General features: G+C 35.2%; 3 protein-coding genes across 7 annotated transcripts in view; 1 reads left to right on the top strand and 2 right to left on the bottom strand.

The window, feature by feature from the left end:
* exd3 (exonuclease 3'-5' domain containing 3) overlaps window positions 1-1,977 on the bottom strand; it is a 43,689-nt gene extending 41,712 nt beyond the window's left edge. The window contains exon 1 of one of the 2 annotated variants that reach the window (XM_039677765.2): window positions 1,674-1,977. The gene's annotated coding sequence lies outside the window, so the exon portion shown is untranslated. Of the gene's footprint in view, window positions 1-1,125; window positions 1,251-1,673 lie in introns of those variants that run through there. The other variant, XM_089126513.1, reaches the window with a different exon arrangement.
* cdc37l1 (cell division cycle 37 like 1, HSP90 cochaperone) lies at window positions 1,174-14,652 on the top strand. Of its 4 annotated transcripts, none has more exons than XM_089126515.1 (8): window positions 1,174-1,313; window positions 5,993-6,262; window positions 7,799-7,895; window positions 7,985-8,100; window positions 8,228-8,350; window positions 9,397-9,570; window positions 10,554-10,625; window positions 12,592-14,652. In XM_089126515.1, exons 2-8 carry the CDS (start codon window positions 6,008-6,010, stop codon window positions 12,703-12,705), a joined length of 951 nt encoding a protein of 316 aa, XP_088982641.1. In that variant the 5' UTR covers window positions 1,174-1,313; window positions 5,993-6,007; the 3' UTR covers window positions 12,706-14,652. The 4 variants fall into 4 exon arrangements, with proteins under 4 accessions (XP_088982641.1, XP_039532649.1, XP_039532650.1 ...); XM_039676715.2 differs by lacking the exon at window positions 1,174-1,313 and adding an exon at window positions 2,893-3,175; XM_039676717.2 differs by lacking the exon at window positions 1,174-1,313 and adding an exon at window positions 4,029-4,541.
* Window positions 14,551-23,263, bottom strand: ak3 (adenylate kinase 3). The gene is made up of 5 exons (XM_039676718.2): window positions 22,932-23,263; window positions 20,799-20,918; window positions 20,540-20,712; window positions 17,069-17,187; window positions 14,551-15,241 (listed from the first exon to the last, which is right to left on the bottom strand). Exons 1-5 carry the CDS (start codon window positions 23,077-23,079, stop codon window positions 15,124-15,126), a joined length of 678 nt encoding a protein of 225 aa, XP_039532652.1. The 5' UTR covers window positions 23,080-23,263; the 3' UTR covers window positions 14,551-15,123.
* Window positions 23,264-25,469: the final 2,206 nt, after the last annotated feature.

Genomic DNA, 25,469 nt, shown 5'->3' on the forward strand with positions numbered 1-25,469 from the left:
CTACAGGAAAACTGAACTCCCTGAGCTTCTTCCTGTATTCGCGAAGTTGACTGTGTGTATAAAATAACTTCTTATTAAACTGTATGGACACTCTGACAAAGTTCTCAATGCTTCGTTTTGAATGTAGGGACCCTTATTATGTTAGTGTGGGGCTATTTTGAGCCTTGTGGTAATAACAAGCGTTTTTTATTTACCATTAATCTATGCCCTATACTACCGTTATACTAGCGTTATAGGCTAAACTGTTTTTATAGATTAAACTATTTACATTCGGCAATCATGAAAACAAATCTCAGATAACGGTTGACTAGGTAACAATGTGTAATTTTGCGCTGGTGTTCTCCTTTAACTTACATTAGCTAGCTAACTACGAACGAGCTAACAAGATAACATTAACAAATTGACAAGCACTTACTGGGCAGAATGGCTCTTCAAATGACGGACGAAATTGGAGGTTGTCGTCTGGCTGTCTGCGATCTTAACGTTGCATGTCTTGCAAAGCGCTATTCTTTTGCCATCTTGTTTTGAGAAATTCTTTAAATCGAAAGCAACGACCCTCGGTATCCCTCCGGCTGACATGTTGATGTGATCTGATGTAAGTGGGCGTGGTGTGCGTAAGGTACTACGAGAGGGCATGATTGATGATCTCGTGATCCAGTCATGACAGCGCTATTCTCAGCCTGCGCTCCAGCTGGATCAACTTTATTTTTTTTACATAATTTATATATTTTATATTTAAACTGAAAACATGATGTGATTAACACTCAAGTCATTCAAGTCATCGTGTCTCAAGTCAAGTCAAGTCCCGAGTCTTTAACTTCCAAGTCCGAGTCAAGTCTCAAGTATTTTATTTTTTGTCAAGTCAAGTCACAAGTCATAAAAATAGCGACTCGAGTCGACTCGAGTCCAAGTCACCAAGTCACAAGTCCCCATGTCTGATAATAATAACCTTTATTTTATAAAGCGCCTTTTAAAGCAGCTTCTCAAAGCGCTGTACATACGGGACAAATGTTAAAAGCAAACACATCACATCACAAAAAACAAACACATCATCAACAAGTGAATGCAAGTTTTAAAAAGTATGTCTAAACATGACCTTTAAAATGGCATACGACTGGGGTTTACCTAAGTTCAAGAGGCAGAGAATTCCAAAGGACATGTGCATAGAAGGAATAATCCCTTTCACCCATAGATTTTAAGCGAGTTTTAGGAACAACCAGCATGCTCAATCGTGAGGAGCGCAATCTGCGATTCGGGGTGTAGAGGTGTAACAGTTCAGCTAGATAATTTGGAGCCAGACCGTGCAAAGATTTGTAAGTGAGCATCATAATCTTTAACAATATCACTTCCATTAAACAGGATTGTCTACAGGAGAGTCTCATACATTTTAAAAAAGTGTCCCAACATGTCAAATATTTATTAATGTAGCCATATATTTTAAAACAAGATCAGTCAGTAGACTAAAACAACAACATTTGTTGACGTTGAAACTCGGCAGCATCATAAAATATGAATTTCAGAATGAAGTAGCTAATGTCAACGTGCTAGCATGAAAACATGAGTACACTTTTCCACGAGGCATAAACAACTTGACAACTGCTGGCGTTAAAAACGAGAAGAATATATCTACGTGTTTCCAGTGAGTCAGTGTTAATTGTGAATATTCAACTTACTTAAATAATGTTGTTGTCAACCACAGAGGAAAATGTGTGTTGGATAAATCTTTCCATATATCCGTGTGGAACCATTAAATGCGGGGAAGGTTTATTATAGACATTTGATGATGTGACACGTGAATAGTTTCTCGAGTTTGCTGGAAATACTTAGTGCAAAACAAGTTTCAGAGTGCCATAATAACTAAATAAAATAATAAATAAAATAATATCTGCAACGGTAATAGCTTTGAAGGGCAAAGAAAGGCTGCGTCCTACTCTAAATTTGTATGCCCCTCAAACTTCCCTTTTCTGTGGACTCGGATGTGCGTCATTGTTTACGTTGCACGAGTGCCCACTACTGGCGGAAATTTAACTAGGGAGCTGATCTGATTGATGACTTATTAACCTTTTTAATTTATTGATATTTCAGATGTTAAAAAAAGTTACTTGGGTTGAAAAATAATAAAGCAAAATGCACTAAGTCTATGTGAAGTTATGATCTCATACCTGTTCCTTTTTCATTTTATATTATTTTCTTTCTTTCTTTTCTTTCTTTTTACTTGTACTATCATTTTAGAAATGACACTGTATATTTTCTTTTCCTATTTGTTGTAGTCTATATTTGTTTAATATTTTTACACTACATGTTGTTTTATTTTTGTTTATTATTTATATTTGACTGGCATTCAATAAAAATAAATAAATAAATAGACCTGCTTGAAGTGTACGCCAAATAACAGGTGTGGTAAAGCAGTCTTCAGTTTAACATATCAACAGATTTCAAAAATAAGTTTAAAGAAACCAGTCTTTAGATGTACCGCTTGATTTCATTGATTAAAAACAATAAATATAAACTTGTCAAGTAACAGTTAGATTATAATTTCAAAAATCCCACTCAGGATAATAACACTATATATATATATATATATATATATATAATGATCTAATATAATGTAATATGGAAATATGTTGTTGTATATTGCAATAAATATTTGTATTTATTTATCTACGAACTCAAGTAGAGAATGCATATGAAAACAACAAATAAATTCCCAGTAGTATGTCCACCATTTGTGTATATGTGCTTAAATAGACTCAAATGCATAAATAACATTTATACATAAATAAAAATAAAAATACTAATAAAAAAATAAAGTGTTAAAATATTTTGTTGGTTTTTTTTTTTTTTTTTTGAAAATATTATTTTCTGGGCTGTATCATGTGATTACAGTGTAGCGTCACGTGACGAGTGATCGCGTCAGCGCACGGAAGTTGTCATAACGAGCTAAAAAGGGGTACAGAGTGAACTGCTGATGTTATAGCCTGAAAATAACTCTCTCTGCTCGCTTAAATCCCACCGAATTGCGCGTGCTTTTCGGATAATAAGCTTTATAAGCAGCAGAACACGTCCCGCGGCTCCAGGACAGAGTTTAAGCAGCGGTATGGAGTGGTTTGGAGGTGGCGTGTTCCACACTGAACAGGACCGAAAGGAAAACATGCCCCGCACACACCCACACGAGGTACCCGAGAAAGTTCACCAGGGCTTCACTTATTACCCGAGGCCTTTTCATTGTGCTTGAAATCAAAACGAGGTTGCTGTCTCTATATGTTTACACTTGAAACCGTGCGGAAATGTGCTGTAAAGTCGTCGTTAGTTCGCGTTAGCTGGATTACTAACGTTAGAGGCTGCAGTAAAAGTTGAGATGGGAAAAGCTGTAGCTAACGTTATCTCAATACGTGCGCCGGGTTTTGTTCTGTCCTCGACTGGAGCTGTCCCCGGAAATGTCTTAATACATCCGCAAATACATTGCTAAAAAGTTTGACCATTATAAGGCAGTAATAATACCACATGAGTATTCAGTGATATTTTGGTTTCTATTTCACAAATCTGGTCACCACAGCATTTTTGGCCATCGGAATCACACCGGTCTAGACAGGCATCATCACCTATAGGTTTATTGGATCTTTGACATGAGATCATGAGCCTGTGTTTTCGGTCTTGTGTTGATAAACATGTTCTGACAGCTGAGGATAACGAGTGCTTTATTATTAGATCCATTACAATTCCACAACTATTCTGATGGCTCACAGTTGTGTTATTTATCTCTGTAGTAACTAACGTACATTGCAACTGCATAACATAGATCACATAAAAACAACGTATTGTCTGTATTGGGCCTATTTTAAATCAAACTCAATAATTCAAATCATTTTCTGGGAGATAAAAAGGATTTTAGAAGGAAGTACAGTGTTATGCTGTTCTTTTTACAGTTTGACACATGCCTTGGGAAAAAATATAACTACCACCTACTTCATGAAATATCTGAATTTAAAGGGGTCATGAATTGATAAATACAATTTTATTTGATCTTTCAACATGTAAGAGGTCATTGTGCTATACAAATATCCTGTTAGTTCCTCATTAGTTCAAAAACAGATTTTATTGAAAGCAAGCTAAGAAAACTACTTGTTTCAGATTTTGGCACATTATTACATCATTGTGGGATGAAAGACGGCCTCTACAGAAGATCAACGCCTACTTCTACACCATTGCCTCTTTACCGGAGTCCTCCGATTCACACGTGTCGTGTAGTAGTAAATACGAGACAAACACAGGATTGTTTACTCCAACAACAAAATGATAGAGGATCTTCTGAGGATTACAAAATGTGAAAAGCACAGTCTTTGCATTGCCATCCTTATGATCCTACCATTAAGAAAGCATAGATGAGCTTTATTTTTAACCAAGTTTTAGTGAGATCGTGTCAGTAAGACACTATTCGTTTGTTTGCTTCATTTTACTGCGGATTTGTTTTTAAACAAGTCAAATGCAGGCTTTTCTCAGAGACTGAAAATAAAAGATGATGCAGTGATGACTACAGAAGTGTGAGTAACAATGTTTTTACCTTGTGTCATTATTGCTTTGTCTGATACAGATCGTTTGATATGTACTGAATATTTATTCTGTTATGTGTTGGATTATCGGATATTGAAGAGCGCACATAAAGAAAGCTGCTTTTGTTATTGTTTTGATCAAAGCCAATCGCTGTAATCGTGAATAAAAGCTTCAGCGAGTGACATCTGTTTTGTCATCAGCACAACATTACAACACATTTCATTTGAACACACATTTAAACTTTATTTGCCACAACCAGGACTTCAAAATTATATGTAAAATGCATACATGCTTCACATTGTTGGCAAATGTTTCAACTGTGTAACGTAATATTTTTTCAACATTGGATGTTTTTAAAAGACTATCACATGTGTAAAAATTATTTTATTATGCAAAACTGTTACTTAATCATAGCAGTGGGCGTTCACTTCCAAGTCTTGTATGCGACATGCCCATCAAAACGGAGAGTTTGAAAGAGAGTCAAAAACAGGATAGAAAATAGCTTATTTTTTTCTAAATCAAGATGTTTTTTGATGTAAAAATCTTGATAACATTATAAGTGGACCTCACATTTTTTAAAATAAGGTCCATGACCCCTTTAAAATGGTAGTATTCACTATTTAGGCTTGTAAAAGTCCCTTTTTTAAAAAAAAAAAAAAAAGAACCTTTTTGTTGAGGTTCTTACTGAAGACATTTTTGCATAATAACTGTATTTTTTAAGTCTTATAATTTGAAAGATTGTTGCTTGCCATATAAATAAAAAATCTAACCCTGCAGTCTTTATAGAAAATTATATATTGTGTATATATAAGAAACCTCTTACATTTACCAAGTTTGAATTTGTTTTTAATTTTTCAACAATTCAACAATTTGTCAACATTTTTTTTGTTTTTTCTATTATTATAAAATATAATTTATTCCTGTGATCAAAGTTGTATTTTCAGTATCATTACTCCAGTCTTCAGTGTCACATGATCCTTCAGAAATCATTCTGATAGGATGATTTGATGCTCAAGAAACATTTATGATGATGATTATTATTATAAATGTTAAAAATGCTGGGAAACAACAATTATGGAAAACAAGATGCACTTTTTGTTTTAACTAATAAAGTTCAAAAGATCAATTTTTTTTTAAATAGAACTGTTTTGCAATAATATCAATGTTTACTGTTCCTTTTGATCAATTTAATGTGTGATCGATGATTAATTTTTTACAAAAATATTACTGACCCCAAACTTCTAAATGATATATATGTTAAACGTTTCTGGAAAATGGAAGGGGATTTTGCGTCCAAAAAGAATAGCAATCCTGATGGTTAAAAGTTCAGTGCTGCTAGCTTTGTAATGTCGCTGTCATTGAGGACTTGATCTGTTGCAAAAACAGAGTAATGTTCTTTATGAATATCTGAATTTTGCGTTATCTTTGTGTCCCGCCACAGCCCAGTGCGGAGAGCATGGCGTCCCTGTGCCAGAGTCAGCAGCGCTGTTTGGAGGCTTCCATCGCGTCCCAGTGGCAGCTGGCAGAAGCACAGGACCAGCTCTGCGGTCTGGAGCTCCACAGCTCGGAGTCTGTGGAGCAGGAGCGTGCACGAGCCCTGGCCTCCTCCGCTGAGCTCTCGCAGACCGAACAGGAGTGGAGACATAAGGAGAGGATGCTGGGAAGAAGCCCCACTCTGTGTCCTGAGGCCAGCCGAGATGTGTTTAACAAGGTATCTTATATCAACACTCAATCAGTGTTCATGTCCTGCTTATTTCTGCATTGTATGACACAGTTCAGGGCTGCTGTTATCTCAGCACTTAACTCTTTAGTCTAAAAATAAAACACACAGCAGGCGTCAAGCGACTGAATATTATTAAGTGTCAGTTAATACCTGGGTCAAAAAAATACCTGGGTCAAAATTGACCCAGAATACAATAGGTGTTACAATGTTCAATTTATTCTTCAAATGGTTATATCTCTTAAATACCTTTTTAAAAAATTGGAAATAAATTTTGTATATTTTGATGGTATTCTTTCTTAGCTTGTTTGCTTCACATATTAAATTTATTGAATTTTTTCTTTTACACTTTACAATAAGGTTTCATTTGTTGATATTTTTTTTAAATGCATTAGTTAACTAACAATGAACAATATTTCAACAGCATTTACTAATCTTAGTTTATGTGAATCTCAACATTTACTAAAACATTTTAAAGGTCAAAATCTGTTTACACTAGTTAATGTACTGTGAACTAACATGAACATGAAATGTTTTATTAACTAACCTTAACGAAGGGTAATAAACGCTGTACAATATATTGCTCATTGTTTTTCTTGTTAATTAATGCATTAACTAATGTTAACAAATAAACCTTTATTGTAAATCTTTACCCAATATTTTTTATGTACCTCAAACCGAACCGAATGCAATAGGAGGAATATAATTAATGATCCATTTGATAAAAAAAATGTATGTTATTGCCTATTTGTTTTGTGTGCTTGCACGAAATCTGAATTGAACACATTAGGTGTTAGACCCCGTTTACACCTGGTATTAAAATGCGATCTGTATCCAGATAAGTTATCCGGATAATAAGTACTGATTCCATTTACACCTGGCCACATAAATGTGTTTTTGCAAAACGGATATAAATCCGATCTTCACCTCCTGCGTTATATGCAGATTTATTGGATTGCACGCCACCAAAAGCAACAGATCTGAGCGGCATTTTATTGATCATCACTCATCAGCTAATTTCCAAATCAGAGACATCAATAAGAGAGAGTGGCAACAGGCCTGGTAAGATAATTTCGTTTCTTTACTTGAAGATGTGTTAACTGCGTCTGTGACTTACTTTCACTTTGCGATGTTTGCACGTTGAATAGACGCTCAGCTGCTCATCTGCGGTGATGCGTGTCGCGTGTCGCATCTGACTAGGCTATAACATGACATATAGCCTATAACACGCTCTCACTCGTTTATTTTTTAGCATTTTTGGGAGGAGTAAAATATACATATGTGGTTTCAACATCCAGATTGCGTTTACACCTAGTAAAGATCCGGACACAATGCGAGCCAGACTACCTCCAGATGTGGTCAGGCAGATCCGATCACGATCCGATCACAACGCGTTTACACCTTGCATTAACATGCGTTTTTTATTATCCGGATAACTTATCTGGATACAGATCGCATTTTAATACCAGGTGTAAACGGGGTCTTAGTGTTTAGATTGCTGATGCCCCTTTTCTCGTTTTTTCCTAGAGTATTATAAACATGTCACAGTCTTGGCCTAATGAATCTGATCATGATAAGAACTTGGGCTTCAACCAGTGCAATGAAGAACTCTTGAAACATTTTGGTAAGTTATGGGGTTTGTGTTTGATTCCAATGCTTATTAATGCAGACTGTTGATCCTAATGGAGGTTGTCGCTGCTTCTGATTGGACAGGTATGTTGAGGAGGTGGGATGATAGTCAGCGCTTTCTAGCAGAGTACCACCATCTCATCTGTGAAGAAACGGCCAATTACCTGATCCTGTGGTGCTTCCGTCTGCAGGCAGAGCAAGTGGGTCCTCTTTCATTTTCGAAATAATATTCTACCTGGACTGTTTCTATAGTTTGTAGTATGTGATCTGTGCACTGTGTACTCGCATCACATGACCTGCCTCTGATACTGATTGCCTCTTCTGCAGAAAGAGGCCTTAATGGAGCAGGTGGCTCATCAGGCCGTCGTCATGCAGTTTATTCTGGAAATGGCCCGCAACACACAGCAAGACCCACGAGGCTGCTTCCGTCAGTTCTTTCAGAAAGCCAAAGTGAGACTCCCCTTCAACCGGTTTTACACAAGACATTACACATCTCTTACTCTACACAAGTTATTCAACCAGAGAGGTGCAGTAACAAAGTCCTCAAGGATGTGGAATGAGGAATAATTAAGATTTCTCTTATGCCCTTCATTTTATACTTATTATATACATTTTATATATACTCTATATTTTTAGAGTTTAAATGAAGTGTGTTCTCTTTGAATATATTGTAAAACGTAATTTATTCCTGTGATCAAAGCTGAATTTTCAGCATCATTACTCCAGTCTTCAGTGTCACATGATCCTTCAGAAATCATTCTGATAGGATGATTTGCAGTAATGGTGCTGATTATATTTTAAATCACAAAAATATTGAACAAATTATTATTTATTTGTTTGTTTATTTTTGATCAAATAAATGCAGCCTTGGTGAGCAGAAAAGGCTTATTCCAACAACATTAAAAAATTGTAGACTCACAATTTGAAAAAAAAATTTAGAAATCAGGAATGGTGAGAGAAAATTCTGCTTGGTTTGTTTTTCATCTTTAAACCTAACTTGAGCCTTCAGCCGACAAAGTTTAAATTACGTCTGGCTAGCGCACTTCCCATAATGTTTACGCTTTAGGTCAGTAGGCGGAGATAAGACGGGTCTTTTCTGGCTGTTCGAACGCCTTCGACCACATGAGTGTCTACACTACGAAAGCAATCCGGTCAAATGTGTTTTCAGCTATCTCTGGAAGTGGTCAAAAGTGGATAAGTTCAAAACATTTTACACCTGTATTTAGCCTCGTCCACTTGTGATCCGATCAACCAAAACGCATCTTAATACCAGATGTAAACAGGCCCTGAGTGTTATGCAATAATGTCAGTGACCACTAGAGAGAGACATGACACAACTGACCGCCCGAGGCCAGGAAACGGCAATAGAGGACAGATGAAGTTCACATTCACACATTCATCCATGTCGTGATTGAACTTCACTGAAAGTGAAAACTTTGAATGCTCTTTGAATCAATTTTAATGTTGCTTTGCTCTTTTTTTTCTCTTTTGTAAAGGCTGGGCAGGAGGGATATTTGGATGTCTTTCACACAGAACTCATAGCTTTCAAGCAGCGAGTGAAAGAGTGTACCATGAAATCAAGAGGAGGAACTCCAAACGAGGCAGTGCACCAAAACACACCGCCAGGCTGTCGCCTCGACCCCAAGGAGGTTTTGGAGTCTTTGCCACCGGTAGGAATGATCATACACGTAATTTGTAGGTGGAACGTTGTCCCCACCACTTTTTGTCAGCGTCAATATCGTCTACACCACTTTTTGAAACATCTCGGGGCACGGATGTACCCGGATGTAGAGTATTCATTATAGGTATGAAGCACGGTGAATCGGAATATGTTTCATGGTTTAGCTATGTAGGGAACCATTTTGAACCAGTGAGATTTCACTGTGGAATGCATTGAAAATAGACTGCTGACAAAATGCATCGTAACACTTAATTCGCAGCTGGTTCGGACACATCTTGACAACATATACTCTTGTGAGCATTTTCAATGTTGATCAAAAATACAGTAAAGACACTAAAATTGTGCAATTTACCATTTAAAATAATCGTTTTTCTATTATAATATAAGTTAAAATGTCATTTATTCCTGTGATCAAAGCTGAATTTTCAGCATCATTACTCCAGTCTTCAGTGTCACATGATCCTTCAGAAATCATTGCAATATGATTTGATGCTCAAGAAACATTTCTGATTATTATCAATGTTGAAACCAGTTGTGCTGCTTGATTTCATATCTTCGTGGAAATACATGAAGAGTTCAGATGCAAAAGCCTCTAAATGCCATTTGAAATTTTCTTCTAAAATGATCATTTTTATCAAGCTTATATATTCAAGTTTAGTAATTTCACTTAAATGACAATTAATAGGTAATCCTCATTGCAATTTAAGTGAAATTAATGAACTTAAATATACAAGCTTGATAAAAATGATCATTCTAGAAGAAAATTTCAAATGGCACTTAGAGGCTTTTGCATCTGAACTCTTCACATGTAAATTTCAGGCTTATAGTAGGTTAAAAAAGCTTTTTTTCTGAACAATGTAAATCTTTACTGTCACTTTTGATCAGTTGGATGCGTCCTTGCAGAATTAAATTAATTCTTTAGTAGTGTCGCTAGTAGCAAACTATAAAACGAGTCAAATGTTGACTTTGCAGGAGCTGAAAACATGCATCCAGATGCAAGATATGCAGATTCTTCAGAATGTGCTGAGCAACATGAACCCACAGGTAACGCCGCAGCACGAAGGTTCACATCAAAGATGACAATATAGCGATCGTTCACACCACAACTATAATGATAAAACGATATTGTTGGAATCACTTCCAGAAGCTGAAGAAAAATAAAAACATTGACAGCCAATCAGAATCCATCCTGCTTTATACAGCTCCAGCATTTAAAGTGGGAGACGGTGAAATTGGACTATATCAGTTTTTGGTGTTAACAGCACTTTCATAACCTGTCATACATGCACTTCAAAATCCTATGATTCGTCTTGATGATTACAGTTCCCTGAATTGTCATTTTAGTGATTTTTGAGAAAAGATTTGTGGCTCTAGTGCTGTTGTGATGTGAATAAGAGCTGATTCTTGGTTCCTAACCCCACAAATGTTATGGTACAGCTTTAGAAAGCATAGCGGATTGTCCAGAGCATAACCCAAACATTTTGGCTTAAGTGGGGTTCGGTTCGGCACATTTTTCAGGTTTTTTGAACACCTCCTCCACTTTCGGCGCACATGAACATCACACACACATGCTGCTAAGTCAATGAGAGTCAAAGGACGGGTAGAGTTGCATAACTGATTTAATCTGCAGTGTTTCCTTCCTCTGACCTATAATTCCTTGAGCACCAAATACGTTCCACATAGCTTCTTTTCATTTGAGATTGTTCTTTTAAACTTTCTATTTATCAAATAATCCTTAAATGTTTCATGGTTTCCACAAAAACATCGATAATTATGATCTTGAGCAGCAAATCCGAATATATTAGAACGATTTCTGAAGGACCATGTGACACTGAAGACTGTCCCCCTTTTTCTTTCATCTGGAAATAAAAGTTTATGTTATTTAAAAGTGGTATATTTAGTTTGAAAACATTTCAGAGTAACATTGATGTTTTGAAGGACAGTTCATACTGGTAATTCTCATTTTATATGTTCTTATAAACTTCATATAATGATGTAAATAATTATTGATATATATTGAAGTATACATAAATATTGATGAAATCTATATTCTCTTGCAGCACACTGGTTTTTGCTGTACTTGTAAAATTTTAAAGAATTTCTCAATGTTTATGAATAAAAAGGGGTTAAATATAGCAATATCTTTGTAAAAACATGGTAACATTCAAAAAATGTGCACATTCACTTATCAAAGAGAAGTTACTAATCAGATACAAATTTGTCCTTGAAGTTAAGTTATGACTTTTCTAAGCATAAAGGAGTAGTTTACTTTAAAAAAAAAACTTTTGCTGATAATTTACTCACCCCCATGTCATCCAAGATGTCCACGTCTTTCTTCAGTCGAAAAGAAATGAAAACATTCCAGCATTTTTTCCATATAATGGACTTCAATGGGAACCAAACGGTTCAAGATCCAAATGAGAGTTTTAGTGCAGCTTCAAGGGGCTTTAAACGACACCAGAAGATGAATAAGGGTCTTATCTAGCGAACGATCGCTCATTTAAAAAATAAATAAAAAAGTTTAAGTTTTATAAGCACAAATGCTCACCTTGCTCTGTTCTGTGATGAGCGTTCGTGACTCCCCTGTTCGAACTTGTTCATCAAAATGAACAAATCTTTTTTTGAGTCATGACTCGAAGGGTCCTAGATAAGACCCTTATTCATTGTCTGGTGTCGTTTAAAGCCCTTTGAAGCTGCACTGAAACTCTCATTTGGACCTTGAACCGTTTGGTTCCCAATAAAGTCCATTATATGGAAAAAACCCTGGAATGTTTTCATCAAAAACCTTAATTTCTTTTCAACTGAAGAAAGAAAGATGTAGACATCTTGGATGACATGGGGGTGAGTAAATTATCAGCAAAAGTTTTTTTAAAAGTGAACTACTCCTTTGAGTTCCACCATCATTCAAGTTGTTCCGGACCATATGAATTTCTTTCTTCTGCAAATACTGTGCTGCAAGTTACAGTCAGCTTCAGCCGTTTATTAATATCCTCTTTCTCAATCATCACAGGTGGCAGAATACCACGTGAAGCGCTGCTTGGAGGCAGGAGTTTGGACGAATATACCACGAGCCTCCAAAGAGGAGAGTTCAGAAACGGACGAGTGGAGGATGATGGAGACCTAGCAGTGAAGACAAACCTTCAGTTGGAAAACGGCTTTGGGTCGGAGGAGGCTGCTGTGCTCAAAGACTTTTCTTTTGTATCCGTGCCTGAATGTGTGCTGCACTTTATATTTGTTTAATAGAGAAAGTATTTTAAAAAGAAGACAGGAAACTGTATTTTGTTACATTTCTGTTGCTCACTTTTCTGTTTTAGCCGTTTGAAAAAAAGTTTAGGAAAGTGCTACAAGCAGGAGTGCAAAGGGAAAACCCAAATATATCCGCATAGTTTGAACCTTTTTTGTTATAAATTGGTTTTAAATCAACAAGATCAGTGATATTTGAGAAGCCTTTTGCTGTTTTCTTTGTGTTTGAAGTTTTTGTTTCGTGTCTCCACCTTTGGATTGTAATCTATAAGGTCCACTGCACGTTGAACTGCAGCTGCTATCTGGGAAGTGTTTCATGTGTGCATGAACGCGGCAGATAACAGTGGCTTCATGCAGATAGAGGAACGACACTGAGGCGGGGCAGGAACGCCCACTTTATCGTCATGCTGGGAGTGAGACCTTTGCAAAAATTAATTTCCAGGTCCAACTATACGGCATGAAACCAGCAATGCAATGTACTTACAGTTTGAATGAAAGAGATTCACATTTAAGTTTGATTTGATATCAAAAGCAAAAAAATGGCAAACGTCAAAGCGATATTTCGTCTGAGGTTTTAAATTCTGTCATTATTTTCTCACCCTCATGTCGTTCCTAACCTGTATGATTTATATTATATACAATGAAGGTTCATGGGGTCCAAAGAATGTTGTTTTGGACCCCATTGACTTTCAATAAATGGTTAAAACAAAACAAAAAAAACATTCTTCTAAATATGTATAATATAATATTTTGTGTTCTACACAGAAGAGAGCAAGTCATACATGTTTGAAACAACATGAGAGTTGTGTAAAACGATGACAGAATGTACTTTTTTGGATGAACTGTCCTTCAGAATAAGATTTTGAGAGCTTTCCCTTACCAGATTTTAGGAAACGTATTCATTGATATAATTGCATTGAGACCCTGCAGAAGCGGTTTGCGCATCACATCCAGCCAGTTTGCATTGCTTGTACTGCACACATTTACAGCAAACCTAGGATTTGTGTTATAATAAATGTGGTGATATTGTGCAAGTCTTTTACGATCAGATCAAACAAACTGAATTAAATCTTTAGACCCACAGTATCGCTGACCGCTTTATTTCACTGTTATTAAAATTACGTTTGAGCACTTTATAAATGTTTTGCTAGCTCTCTGTGAGAGGGATTATCCTTATGATTACATGTGCACAATAAACTGGCTTAAAACGTTGTTTATGGGTGAGGGACCTTTTTTTTTTTTTTTGAAGGACTGCGAGGTTAGTGGGTCTTGCAGTGAAAGTAGGATAAAATATACAATACGTGCTTCTTTTAGCACGTCTACTTAACAAAAGGACCATAAAATATTGGTCATAAAATGTAACGAACGTGGGAGATCAGATTGATTGAGAAAATACTGGATAATTACTAGTGATGTTGATAAGAAGGATGTTTACTTTACTTTTTATTGTTATTATCTCTCTTACAAAATGTATAATGTAAAAAATCTAGAGCTTCACTACCAAAACAAACTAAAATATTCTAGCTTCACTGTTTATTGCAGTTGTTTCAAATGTCCGCTTTCTAAAATCACATTCAGTACATTACATTTAATAATTTATCCATTATTCAATAGCAGGGTTTTCAGTCACGACAATTTCTACAGTGATTCACAAACTGTTTTACAGTTAATGATTTGCACTTAATATGTGGGCTGGGACTCCGTAACCACACAATAGTGTTTTATCATCAATACAAAAGGACTTATAAAACAGCATTTTGATCACACAGAATTTCTTTCCCTTAATGATTACTGTATCAATAACATTTCTTAATTAAAAATAACATTATTTTCTTGAAAAAATATTGACTCTGTTAATACTATTCATTCAATCTACAATTAAACATTGCTACGTAATCATCACTCAAAATTAGATTGTTTTTGCGAATAAAGGCCACAGTGGTTCACACAAAATGTGCGGTACTGGTTTGAAAAATCAGGTTTGAATCATATTTTTGCACTGCATTCATCCGAGAACTTCATAAATACTTCTCCAGTATGAGATTGTTGTTGTAGCAACTTCTGCTAAGAGGCTAAGTCGACTATTAGCATGCCTATAACACTCGAAGCTAGTTTGTTTGCTTAAGATGGCAGCGCTATGCTAGTGTACAGAAGACTAATTTGAACATAAACCTTTAGTTTGCCACTTACTTGTCATAAACCAGCTGTGACACTAAAGGCTTCAGCGTGTAAATACGAGGCCACAGAGGTGCGTTGTGCTTCTTCAGGTGTTGTAAAAGTCCTTGTTTTTATTGTAGAATCAGGCTTTTCCCATTGCCTGCTGGATTCCTGGGATTTTCCTGGTCAGGAAGGCTTGAACGTGAGGCCATATCTTGTTGGTTTCAGTTCCTGTGAATGTCTCCAACACTCCTTTACTCCTGTTAAAATGTACCACACGTAATGGCTTAAACACATTATTCATGTGGCGTTACACCCTCAGGCCGGCTTGAAGGAATAGTTCATTATCATCCCCAAAATGATGTTCCTCCTTTGACCAGACACCGGAGAACTAAAGACCGTTGATGTAATGCAGGGTTTCCCAAACTGCAGGGGATTGATTATATCAAATGTACAATTAAATAATAGGAGCTGCATGATAACTGTGATACACGGCAGTGGCTCAGTGGTTCATGTGGGTTGTCCACAAACCGAAGGGTTGGTGGTTCAATGCTCGGTTCCACCTGACCAAGTGTCGAGGTGTCCATGAGCAAGACACCTAACCCCAGCTGCTCCCGACGAGCTGGCTGGCGCCTTGCATGGCTGACACCGCCGTCGGTGTATGAATGTGTGTGTGAATGGGTGAATGTGAGGCAATATGTAAAGCGCTTTGGTGGCCATTAGGTCTATGAAAGCGCTATATAAATGCAGTCCATTTACCATTTACCATACGATTCACTGCATTGCGCTACGTTTACCTTACTTACACATTCTCATAGTTTCCCATTTTTTTGTGGGCAGAAGACTACAGTTTTTCAGCCAGCGCAGTCTCATCCCAAGACGTCATATAACTGACGTCTTGGGACGTCTTTTGACCATACGTCAACATCCGCCGTTTTAGGGTACCTTTTAACGTCGGTCAGATCCCTAAAACGGCGGATGTTGACGTATGGTCAAAAGACGTCAGTTATATGACGTCTTGGGATGAGACGGTGTTATTTCAGCAGTACTGTGCCAAAATAAAAGCAAGAATGTTTGAAATGTTTAAAGCTTGAGGTTTTAATTTAGGGCATAAATATTAGTATTGTAACTTGTGTTGTAAAATAAAATTATTATTAACAAATATTTATATTTTTTACAGGAGAATATGTCATATATAAATATATTCTTCCTTTTTATTATTATTAGTCAACATTGTTAAACAAAATGATTTAGCAATCACAATTTTTTTGAGATAACTCAAATATCTATGTTGACTAAACTTAACGGTTTAAGGCAGCATGAACAATTATTTTGAAACAATATATTTAGACTAATAATATTCATTATTATTCTACAATTTGATTAGGTTCCTAAAACCCCATTGTAAATAATGTATGGACTGAGACGCGTTTACAACTACTTTTAAAGTTTGGCTATAAAGTCAAACTAAAACTAATTAATATTCTATTCTATATTCGTATATATCTATTTACTTACATGTCATGTGACCATTAACCAACATCAGAGAATTGTGGAAAAGCGAATGTGTTGTTCATTCATTGAAAAATTAACTTAAATTCTCAAGTTATTTCAAGCTAATATTTTACTTCTATGGGGTTTGGCTGACAAAAATGTTTTATGAACCCTGGATGACATCAGCTGGTGCAACATGCTTCGATTTGAATGTACAAAAGAGCGCAAGTGAGATTTGAGGAAGATTTCCCGCAAATAACAAATTCAATTTTGATCCGATCTCAAATGGCTTCTGAAGATTTTACATATAGATTTTACATATGTAGAATGAAGACTACTTTAATGTTACTTTTGTGAGTGTTTTTTGGAGCTCATCAGACTCACTTTCATTGCATGGAAAAGAGCAGAATAAACATCTTCCTTTTGGTTCCATGTAAGAAATAAATTCATACAGATCTCAGAAGCACATGAGTGTGAGTAAAGAGTGACAGAATTTGGGTGAACTATTCCTTTAAATATTTTCTGCTGTGTGTGTTACTGGATTGTTTCACTCAGCATAAATCATAAAGAAAACACAGCTTTCTGCACAGTACCTGTAGTACTCTAGAACCGGTTGTGTCTGTCTCTCATAGTCCTTCAGTCTTCTGGACACGGTTTCGGGACTGTCGTCGTCTCTCTGGACCAGCGGTTCTCCAGTGACATCATCAAGACCCTGTGCAAATAGAGACCAATGATTACGCTCTACAGTATATTATGCACACACGACATCACAAATACAATGTACTATAAACACAAAATTAACGGTGCCTTTGCTCAAGAGTTCATATATTGAAACAGTCAACAAGCCTTGGCAGGCGTTGTCGAACTCCACTGACCTTCAGACACACAGGTTTGTGTGGACATAACTGTATTTGAGCGACACTGACAAACACTGTTTCACACTTGGCTTGTTCTGTATTAGTTCAGAACACACTGAATTGCTGTCTTGTTTGAAATCATTGCAAAGATGACTAAAATATTACCATTTTGAAACAGTTGTGAGTCATAACTCTTTCAAAGGCTTTGTGGTGGAACGTCTTTTAGAAGCTCTTGCATGTAAACGGCGTATTACTCATTCTTTGTTCAGTTTTACTTTTCTAAAACTCCTTGCTCTTAGAAGTGTTTCTTTTTCTTTCAATGTATAGCAGCAACTATATTTTAGCTTATTTACAGGAAGTCTGTGTCTTCTTCAGCGTGCTCCAGATTTATTGCAGGGATCAGAGCAAAGTTCCTCAGTAAACAGAAGCATTCTTATCTGTCTTGAGCGCTCAGGTTGTGAAATACCATGACCTACTTTTACCACAAGAACAAGTTTAACACACACATTTATATCCAATGCTTCATTTTTTGTACTTTTTGCTGCTTTTAACATTGATTACATTTTTATTATTTTTTATTTAAAGAAAAATTGTTTGTTAGAATGTGTTTATATTTTGAAAATCTTTAAATTAGGGCTGTGCAAAAATTAATTGCGATTAATCACATCCAAAATAAAAGTCTGTGTTTACATAATATATTTGTGTGTGCTGTATATAATTATTTTGTATATATAAATACACACACATGCATGTATATATTTAAGAAAATGTGTTATTCATATATAAAATATTTATATTTATATAATATAGATTATGTATAAATATATACAGAATTTAAGCGCAAATAATTCTTAAATATATACATGCATGCATAGGTATTTATATATACAAAATAATTATATACAACAAACACAAATATATTATGTAAACACAGACTTTTATTTTGGATGTGATTAATCGCAATTAACTTTTGCACAGCCCTACTTTAAATATGAAAAATTACGTAAATTTAAATGTAAAATTAATTTATATTGTACATTAATTTAGAAAATTTATCTACAGTATATATCCACATCACACATGTATTAAACCTAAAAAGAAAGTGTGCTTAATTTTACTGAATGTGCATTTATAGTGTTAGTATAGTTCAGATCTATGTTTATAAGTATGCATCAATTTTATAAACTGTACTTGGAATAATATAATATCCATGCAATAAAAGCCCACTTAAGTGTAGTGAAAGGGGGAAACATTCATGACTGTTTCTTGACACACTTAAGTACACTTTTAAAAAGTGCGCTTTGCAATCATGTCAGATTAAACGCTTTACTTTAAGTATATTTCAAATCATTTAAAAAAAAAAATCATATACTGTGCTTTAAAGTACACTTATTTTGATGTGTTGACTAACATGCTTAAGCACATATAGTATTTAATTATAATTTTTAACTGTAATTTTACTAGTTTTTAACTGCTACTTTGCTCAACACAGCATTTACAGTTAATATATTTTAAATTATACTAATTTGATTTGCCATTTCATTACAAAAGTGAAATTACGAATATACAAGTTTCAATAGAAATGAAATGAAATTCTATTTTAGTTTATCATAAATGCTTGTCAGTACATTCAGCAGTACACTTTAACCATATTCCAAACACAATAGAATTATGAAATTACATGTATAAATGCATTTAAGTCATAATTAAGTACAGATAAAAAGCACTCTAAGTTCAGTTAATTGCATTTAATATACATTTAAACTACTGTATAACACTTTCATTTAATTATCATGCAATTAAGTGTACTTTCTGTTACTTACTGTAAGTATAGTCTTTCAAAACTCTTTTTAAAAGTATGTTAGGGGTTGTTTTAAGCACTCTGTGTGAATTCACTTGCTTCTCACTCTTACGAACAGCATTTCAGCACAAAAAAAAATGTTCAATAACTACCTGCAATCCAGTTTAATCAGGCCAAGGTCAATGTTAGTCTTTTTAGTGCAAGCACACCTCCTTCATTCAAATTAGACTAACAAATTCACAAAACTCAGCACCATTTACCTGACGTAATTCACATTACACTATTATTACCTGCAGAAAACAGGGATTGAACAGCATTTTCAGTATGTTTTCTTACATTTCTATTGATTATGGCAACAATACTGATCAAATGTATTTTCACAGCATTTTTTTGAAGTATAGACCAGTGTAGCCCCGCCTCTTTTCCTGTTCTGTTATTCGGTTTGTATTTCCACAGCATGGAGTAAAGATCTCACAGATTTATGAATGAACCGCTCGTTTTAAAATCGGTCTACTGACATTTATGACATCCGTTTCAAACAAATGCTTAACAATAAGTTAACTTAAAGGGTTAGTTCACCCAAAAATTCTGTCAGTATTTACTCACCCTCATGTTGTTCCAAACCCCGTAAGACCTTCGTTCATCTTCAGAACATGAATTAAGATATTTTTAATGAAATCTGAGAGCTTGATCACTCCTCCACACTAGTCCATAGGCTTCTTGAGGGATTGAAACTTGCTGGCCTCGAAAAGTTAGACATCGTTAAAATAGTCCAAATGACTTCAGTGGCTCAATCTTAACTTTTATCAAACGACAAGAACACTTTTTGTGCGAAAAAACAACAACATTATAATGACTTTATTTCAACTATTCATTTACTTCTCTTTGGGTCTCTAGTCAGTTAAAACTAGTGTACTTGCGTAGAGTTACATCACACGTAGGCTCACTATTGGCATACGCTAAAAGTCATTATTTTAGTTTGTTTTTTGTGCACAAAAAGTGTTCTCATCGTTTGATAAGCTTGAGATTGAGGCACTGTAGTCAATTGGACTATTTTAACGATGTCTTTAATAATTTTTCGATGCCGGCAAGTTTCAATCCCTCAAGAAGCCTATGAACTAGTATACAGGAGTGATCCAGCTCTCAGATTTAATAAAAAATATCTTAATTCATGTTCTGAAGATGAACGAAGGTCTTACGGGGTTGGAACAACATGAGGGTGAGTAAATACTAACAGAATTTTCATTTTTGGGTGAACTAACAATTTAACAAGTGTACAGGTCACTGTGGAGTTTTTATATGAGCAGAGGTGGCCAACTTCCTGTTTCTTTCGTTTAATTATCAACAGTTCCCTGAAGTAATGTTAAACAGGATTGTAAATATCTCAACAGCCGCAGAGGACTCACCGGCTTCTTGGGCGGGTTGAAGTCTATATTATAGACCCTGCCGCTAGGAAGGTGCACCCAGCGGGACGTCAGGCGCTCTCTGATGGTCTGGAAAGGGACGTCCAGGTTTAAAACAGAGTCCACATCACACACGGCGTCCAGGGCCTCGGCCTGAGCCACGGTGCGAGGAAACCCTGCCAGGACACACAAGCACAGCATGAATAAAGATCATACACATAAGATCAATAGCAGAGCATGTTCGCTGCGGTGAGAGCGGTACCGTCCAGCAGCCAGCTGGTCCTCTCGATTTCCCTCAGACTGGACAAGATGAGACGCGAGATGACATCATCAGGAACCAGCTGACCCTGATCGATACACGACTTCATCAGAAGACCCAAATCTGCCCAGGTGCATAAGAGACAGAATTGAGTTATTCCATAAATACAGAAGAAATCCACAAATACAGTAAATATATAGTCAGGAATTCATTTTTTATGTTGTATTTATTTAATTTTACCAATGAAATAATTGATAGTAATATGACGCGTCTGTCATTACTCGTATTCATGATTTCTAGTGTGATGTAAGGCTATAAATTTGATCATTACCGTAAGTCTCAAATGACTTTTACTATGCTCCTACTAATAATTGGAAATGATGTGACCAATACAATGAACTTTAGTCATTCATACATGAACTTTACGTGTCTCTACACATTTCAATAACTCTGTAATAATCGTCTTGTGACCCTTTGTGTATTTCAGTTTAGTGCAACATATTTTAGACCTATTAATACTGTGTATCACTACACTATCGTAAAGTAATAACAGCATTAGTAATAAATTAATTTATTACTAATGCTGTTATTACTTTACTTTGTCAGTTCTTTTGTTCTTTGAATTAAAGACTATTTAGATTGAATTTCTTAGTCGTTTATGTTGGATTGCAACCACAACCATCATTTTCAATATGTTTTCAAAAAATTTACAAACATTTTTTTTTACAACATTCTGTCATCATTTTGACATGTTCTCACCCTCTTGTTGTTTCTTCAAGAAACATAATTGTTATAAGAAGATATTTTGAGAAATGTCTGTTTTCATATGTCATATGTTGGAAGGCAATGGTAAATGTTTGGTTACCAACATTCTTTGGGAAGTCATGAGGGTGATGATGTATAATGAGATAATTATCATTTTTGGGAATTCTCCTTTTAAGGTCCTACTTTGATCTGTAAATAAATGAAACTCAAATATTAATTGAAATATGTCTCTATATCTGGCTAAATTTTGTGTTATGCATAGGGTTCATTTGACGGTCATTTGTTTCATGTTGAATCTGGTTTATAATAATAATAATGGTTTAGTCTCATTCTCAAATGTGAGCATTTCCTCATCTCACTTGAACAAACACTCAGTATTTCTTAGATTCTGTGTTCCTAAAAAATAAATAAAAACTGTGAAATGAAAACTGAGTATTACACAACCTGCTCTAATAAAACACGTTAAATAACACAAACGCTTTATGTATTTAATCTCACTTTATTAGCCTAACCAATGTCTTTGCTGCTGACCTTCGTTGATCCAATTCATCGATAATAATAAGCAAAAATTACTTTTATATAAACATAATAATTTTGTTTCTCTCTTTTTTGTTATAAAAAAACAAGCAAACCCAGCCCATATGAGAAAATATTAAATTATATATAATTATATATTATATTCAATATATAATTCAATATTATATTGAATTATATAATATAAATATTGTAATGCATTACTTTGAAAAATAACTTCGCCCAACACTGCGCAATATAGGCCTACAGTCAATCTTACATTTCTGAGTTTCGACGCAAATTTCTGCTTCAGCCTTCAGGCTGGGTGTGATTTGCAACCAAAGTCCCTTTCTTAGACATGTTTAGTATGCAGGGCACATTCTTTGGTGAAAGACATCACCCTCAAAAGTTAAACAAAGCCCTATTAAAGCACAAATATTTGGAAATACACGTATAATCTACACATAAAAAGAGTGATGCCACAGACGCAAACGCCTGAGGTAAATAGCAGACAGGCTCTGATGGTTGTCCCAGACAGTGTTTATATCAACACCAGCACTGGAAGAAAGTGCTCTTCCAAGCATTTCAAAACAAAAATATGAGAAAAGCTGTGTCGATATAGTGACATGTGCTACGTTTTGAGACACAACCAAAGTTTAGACTCGGTTCTAGTGATAAGAAACCTCTAATTATCCTGCTCAACATAAAACAGAGTTCGTGAAGTTTTGCACCCTGCTTAGGAAGTTAAACTACGGTCGTAGCAAACGTTACAAAAAGATTCAACCGTTTATATTATTCCGTTAGTCACGACTCGTGTAAATAATGAACAGCACAGTGCTGAAGCTGTCGTAACGTTACCTGTCTTCGCCTCGATATTGGCCCGCAGCAAGTCCCCACTGGAGAGATGCTTGAGACCGAAACTCTGCGCTATCCGAGCAGAAACGGTCCCCTTCCCGGAGCCCGGGGCCCCCATGATCACCCCGCGGAACACAGTCTGCAGACCCATAATGCAACTATTCGGAGATATGAAATTTAAAAAATATCTCCTGTTCACTGCATCTCCGACCACTAACAGTCCTATGAAATCAATATGAAAGTGATTCTAGGGATGTGCAGTCCTATAAGCGATCGCAACCACAATTACGCAACTCCAGTTTTATTCCCAGATTAAGCCCGTCCTTTTCTAATGCACGCGCATCTATCGCGGACGCGCACACATTACAGGAAGTGCTGCTTTATGTCAAGTGAAGATACTTAGTAGTGCACAGTGCACACTACAACTTGATGGATATTGCTACATCTCTTTGCAAAGGCTCTTCAGACGCAAAGACTTCAATATGAAAAAATAGATTATAGATTAATTAGATTAAATATTAAAAAAGGTTTTCAGAGTAACAGCATATAACTTGAATTGAACACATTAACGCCGCATTATACAATGCTCAATAGTTGATAGTTAAAATTTAAGATAGCCTATCTTTAATATATAACTATTATGTATTATTACCAGGGTTAGTACTGATAACTAAAACTATTAAAAAACGGTTTATTATTTAATAAAGAAAGCTGAAATAAAACACAAAAAACAAAATTGACTTTGTTGAAAATTAGTAATGTAGAAATGTTGCCTTGGTTGAAGTAGCCTAATTAATTTAGACTGATATGCACATTAATTAACCACAGTAATATTTAAATAGAACATAAACTAATATAAATGACAAAAGCACAACAGAATGACGAATTAAAAAAAATCAAATTAAAAATGGGAAATATGAAACTGAAATCTGTTAGCCAAATAAAAACTATATAAAATACTAAAATAACACGCATATTACAGTGCATGAGAAAATGTTGAGCAATATTTAATGTGTAATTATTTAGTGGATTAACTATTTTATGGTATTATTACTTTATTGTATTAATAGAAACGTAACCTAATATGCACAAAACTAACAAACAAACAAACAGCAGCTCAATTATTATGCAATGTGATTATGTAAGATGTTAGTCAGACTAGGTCTGCTTTGATGGGCTTTGGGGTTGGCAGTGTTTTCTCTGTTTGATTAAATTATCGTCAGGAGTTTCGTCTGAGGGATTTGATTGACATTTTTCATTGGTTTAACCCAATCACAAGAGAGCCCCCATTATCCCCAACACTGACTGAATCATCATTAATCAGCTGACAAATGACAGGAGGGCTTATTTTGACAAGTTAAAGAAGATAAGAATGGAGATTTGTTCTCTCCTAAAGACCTCTAGAACAATAGTTCCTCCAACACAATGAGACAAAGACAGGATTTGTAAATGCTAACAATCACCATAGTGTATAGTGCATAGATAGGACAATGTTGTGCAGCTTTTGTGTATGAAGTAAATAGATGAAACTATATATATATATATATATATATATATATATATATATATATATATATGAGGTGACAGTTGTCAGCTGGATTTAATTTATGATGTAAAATATAATTTGTATCTTCTCGGTTATATATACTGTGGAAGCGGCGCCCCCTTGTGACGATAATAATATGGTCACGGGAAAGCGGGGATAAATGCAACACTTTCTGTATTTCCTTCAGTTTCTCAGAGACTGTTGTATTGAAAAGCCAAAAATTGTAATGCATTAAACCCACGTCTGTCAGCTACCAGCCCACACTGCTGCAACATGTGTACATATGATAATAGGCTATGTACAATTTATACTTGAATAGACAAAGTCAACATTTGCAACTGACCCTATATTATTTATTTGTTTATTTGAGCTATTCACAATCATGTTTGTTACAGAAGTCTTAACATTACACAATAATGGAAGGTCAAAAGGAGTAGGCTGAATGGTCATCTTCAATAATGTAATCAGGAAATGTAGCATATTTATAGTCCTTATGTTCAATACTCCCAAGAGGCCTTTCATATTATTTTAATTTCTCTCGATCAAATTTCTGTAGTATAGTTTCTAACAGTTTTTTTTAATAATACTTATTAATTTATTTTTGTACTTTTTATATTTTACTTCCGATTCATTTGTCCTTTTCCTTATAAAAGTTTTATATAAAGTATTTTTTTGTTCACGCATTTAACAGTTCCTTTGTCATCCATTACTAGTTCTGTTCATCTGCGTATATGTATACGTTTTTACAGGGCAGTGTTGATAACGTATTAAATGTACAAAGCTACAAATTGATTCAAGAGCTCAGCTCATTTTGCTGCCTGCATATTGACCTCCTGTTGTTGATCAAAATATGATTTTTTCCCCCGAAGAATTATAGACTTTTAAATCTAAAATTTCAAATCATTGTTTTGATGTGAGCTGATGTTAAATCTAATATTTTACACTAATATTTTATAATATATGATGCAAATGTTATTATGCATTATATAATACAA

This window comes from Pimephales promelas, chromosome 23 (assembly GCF_988280905.1).
Source record: "Pimephales promelas chromosome 23, fPimPro1.hap1.1, whole genome shotgun sequence".
NCBI lineage: Eukaryota > Metazoa > Chordata > Actinopteri > Cypriniformes > Leuciscidae > Pimephales > Pimephales promelas.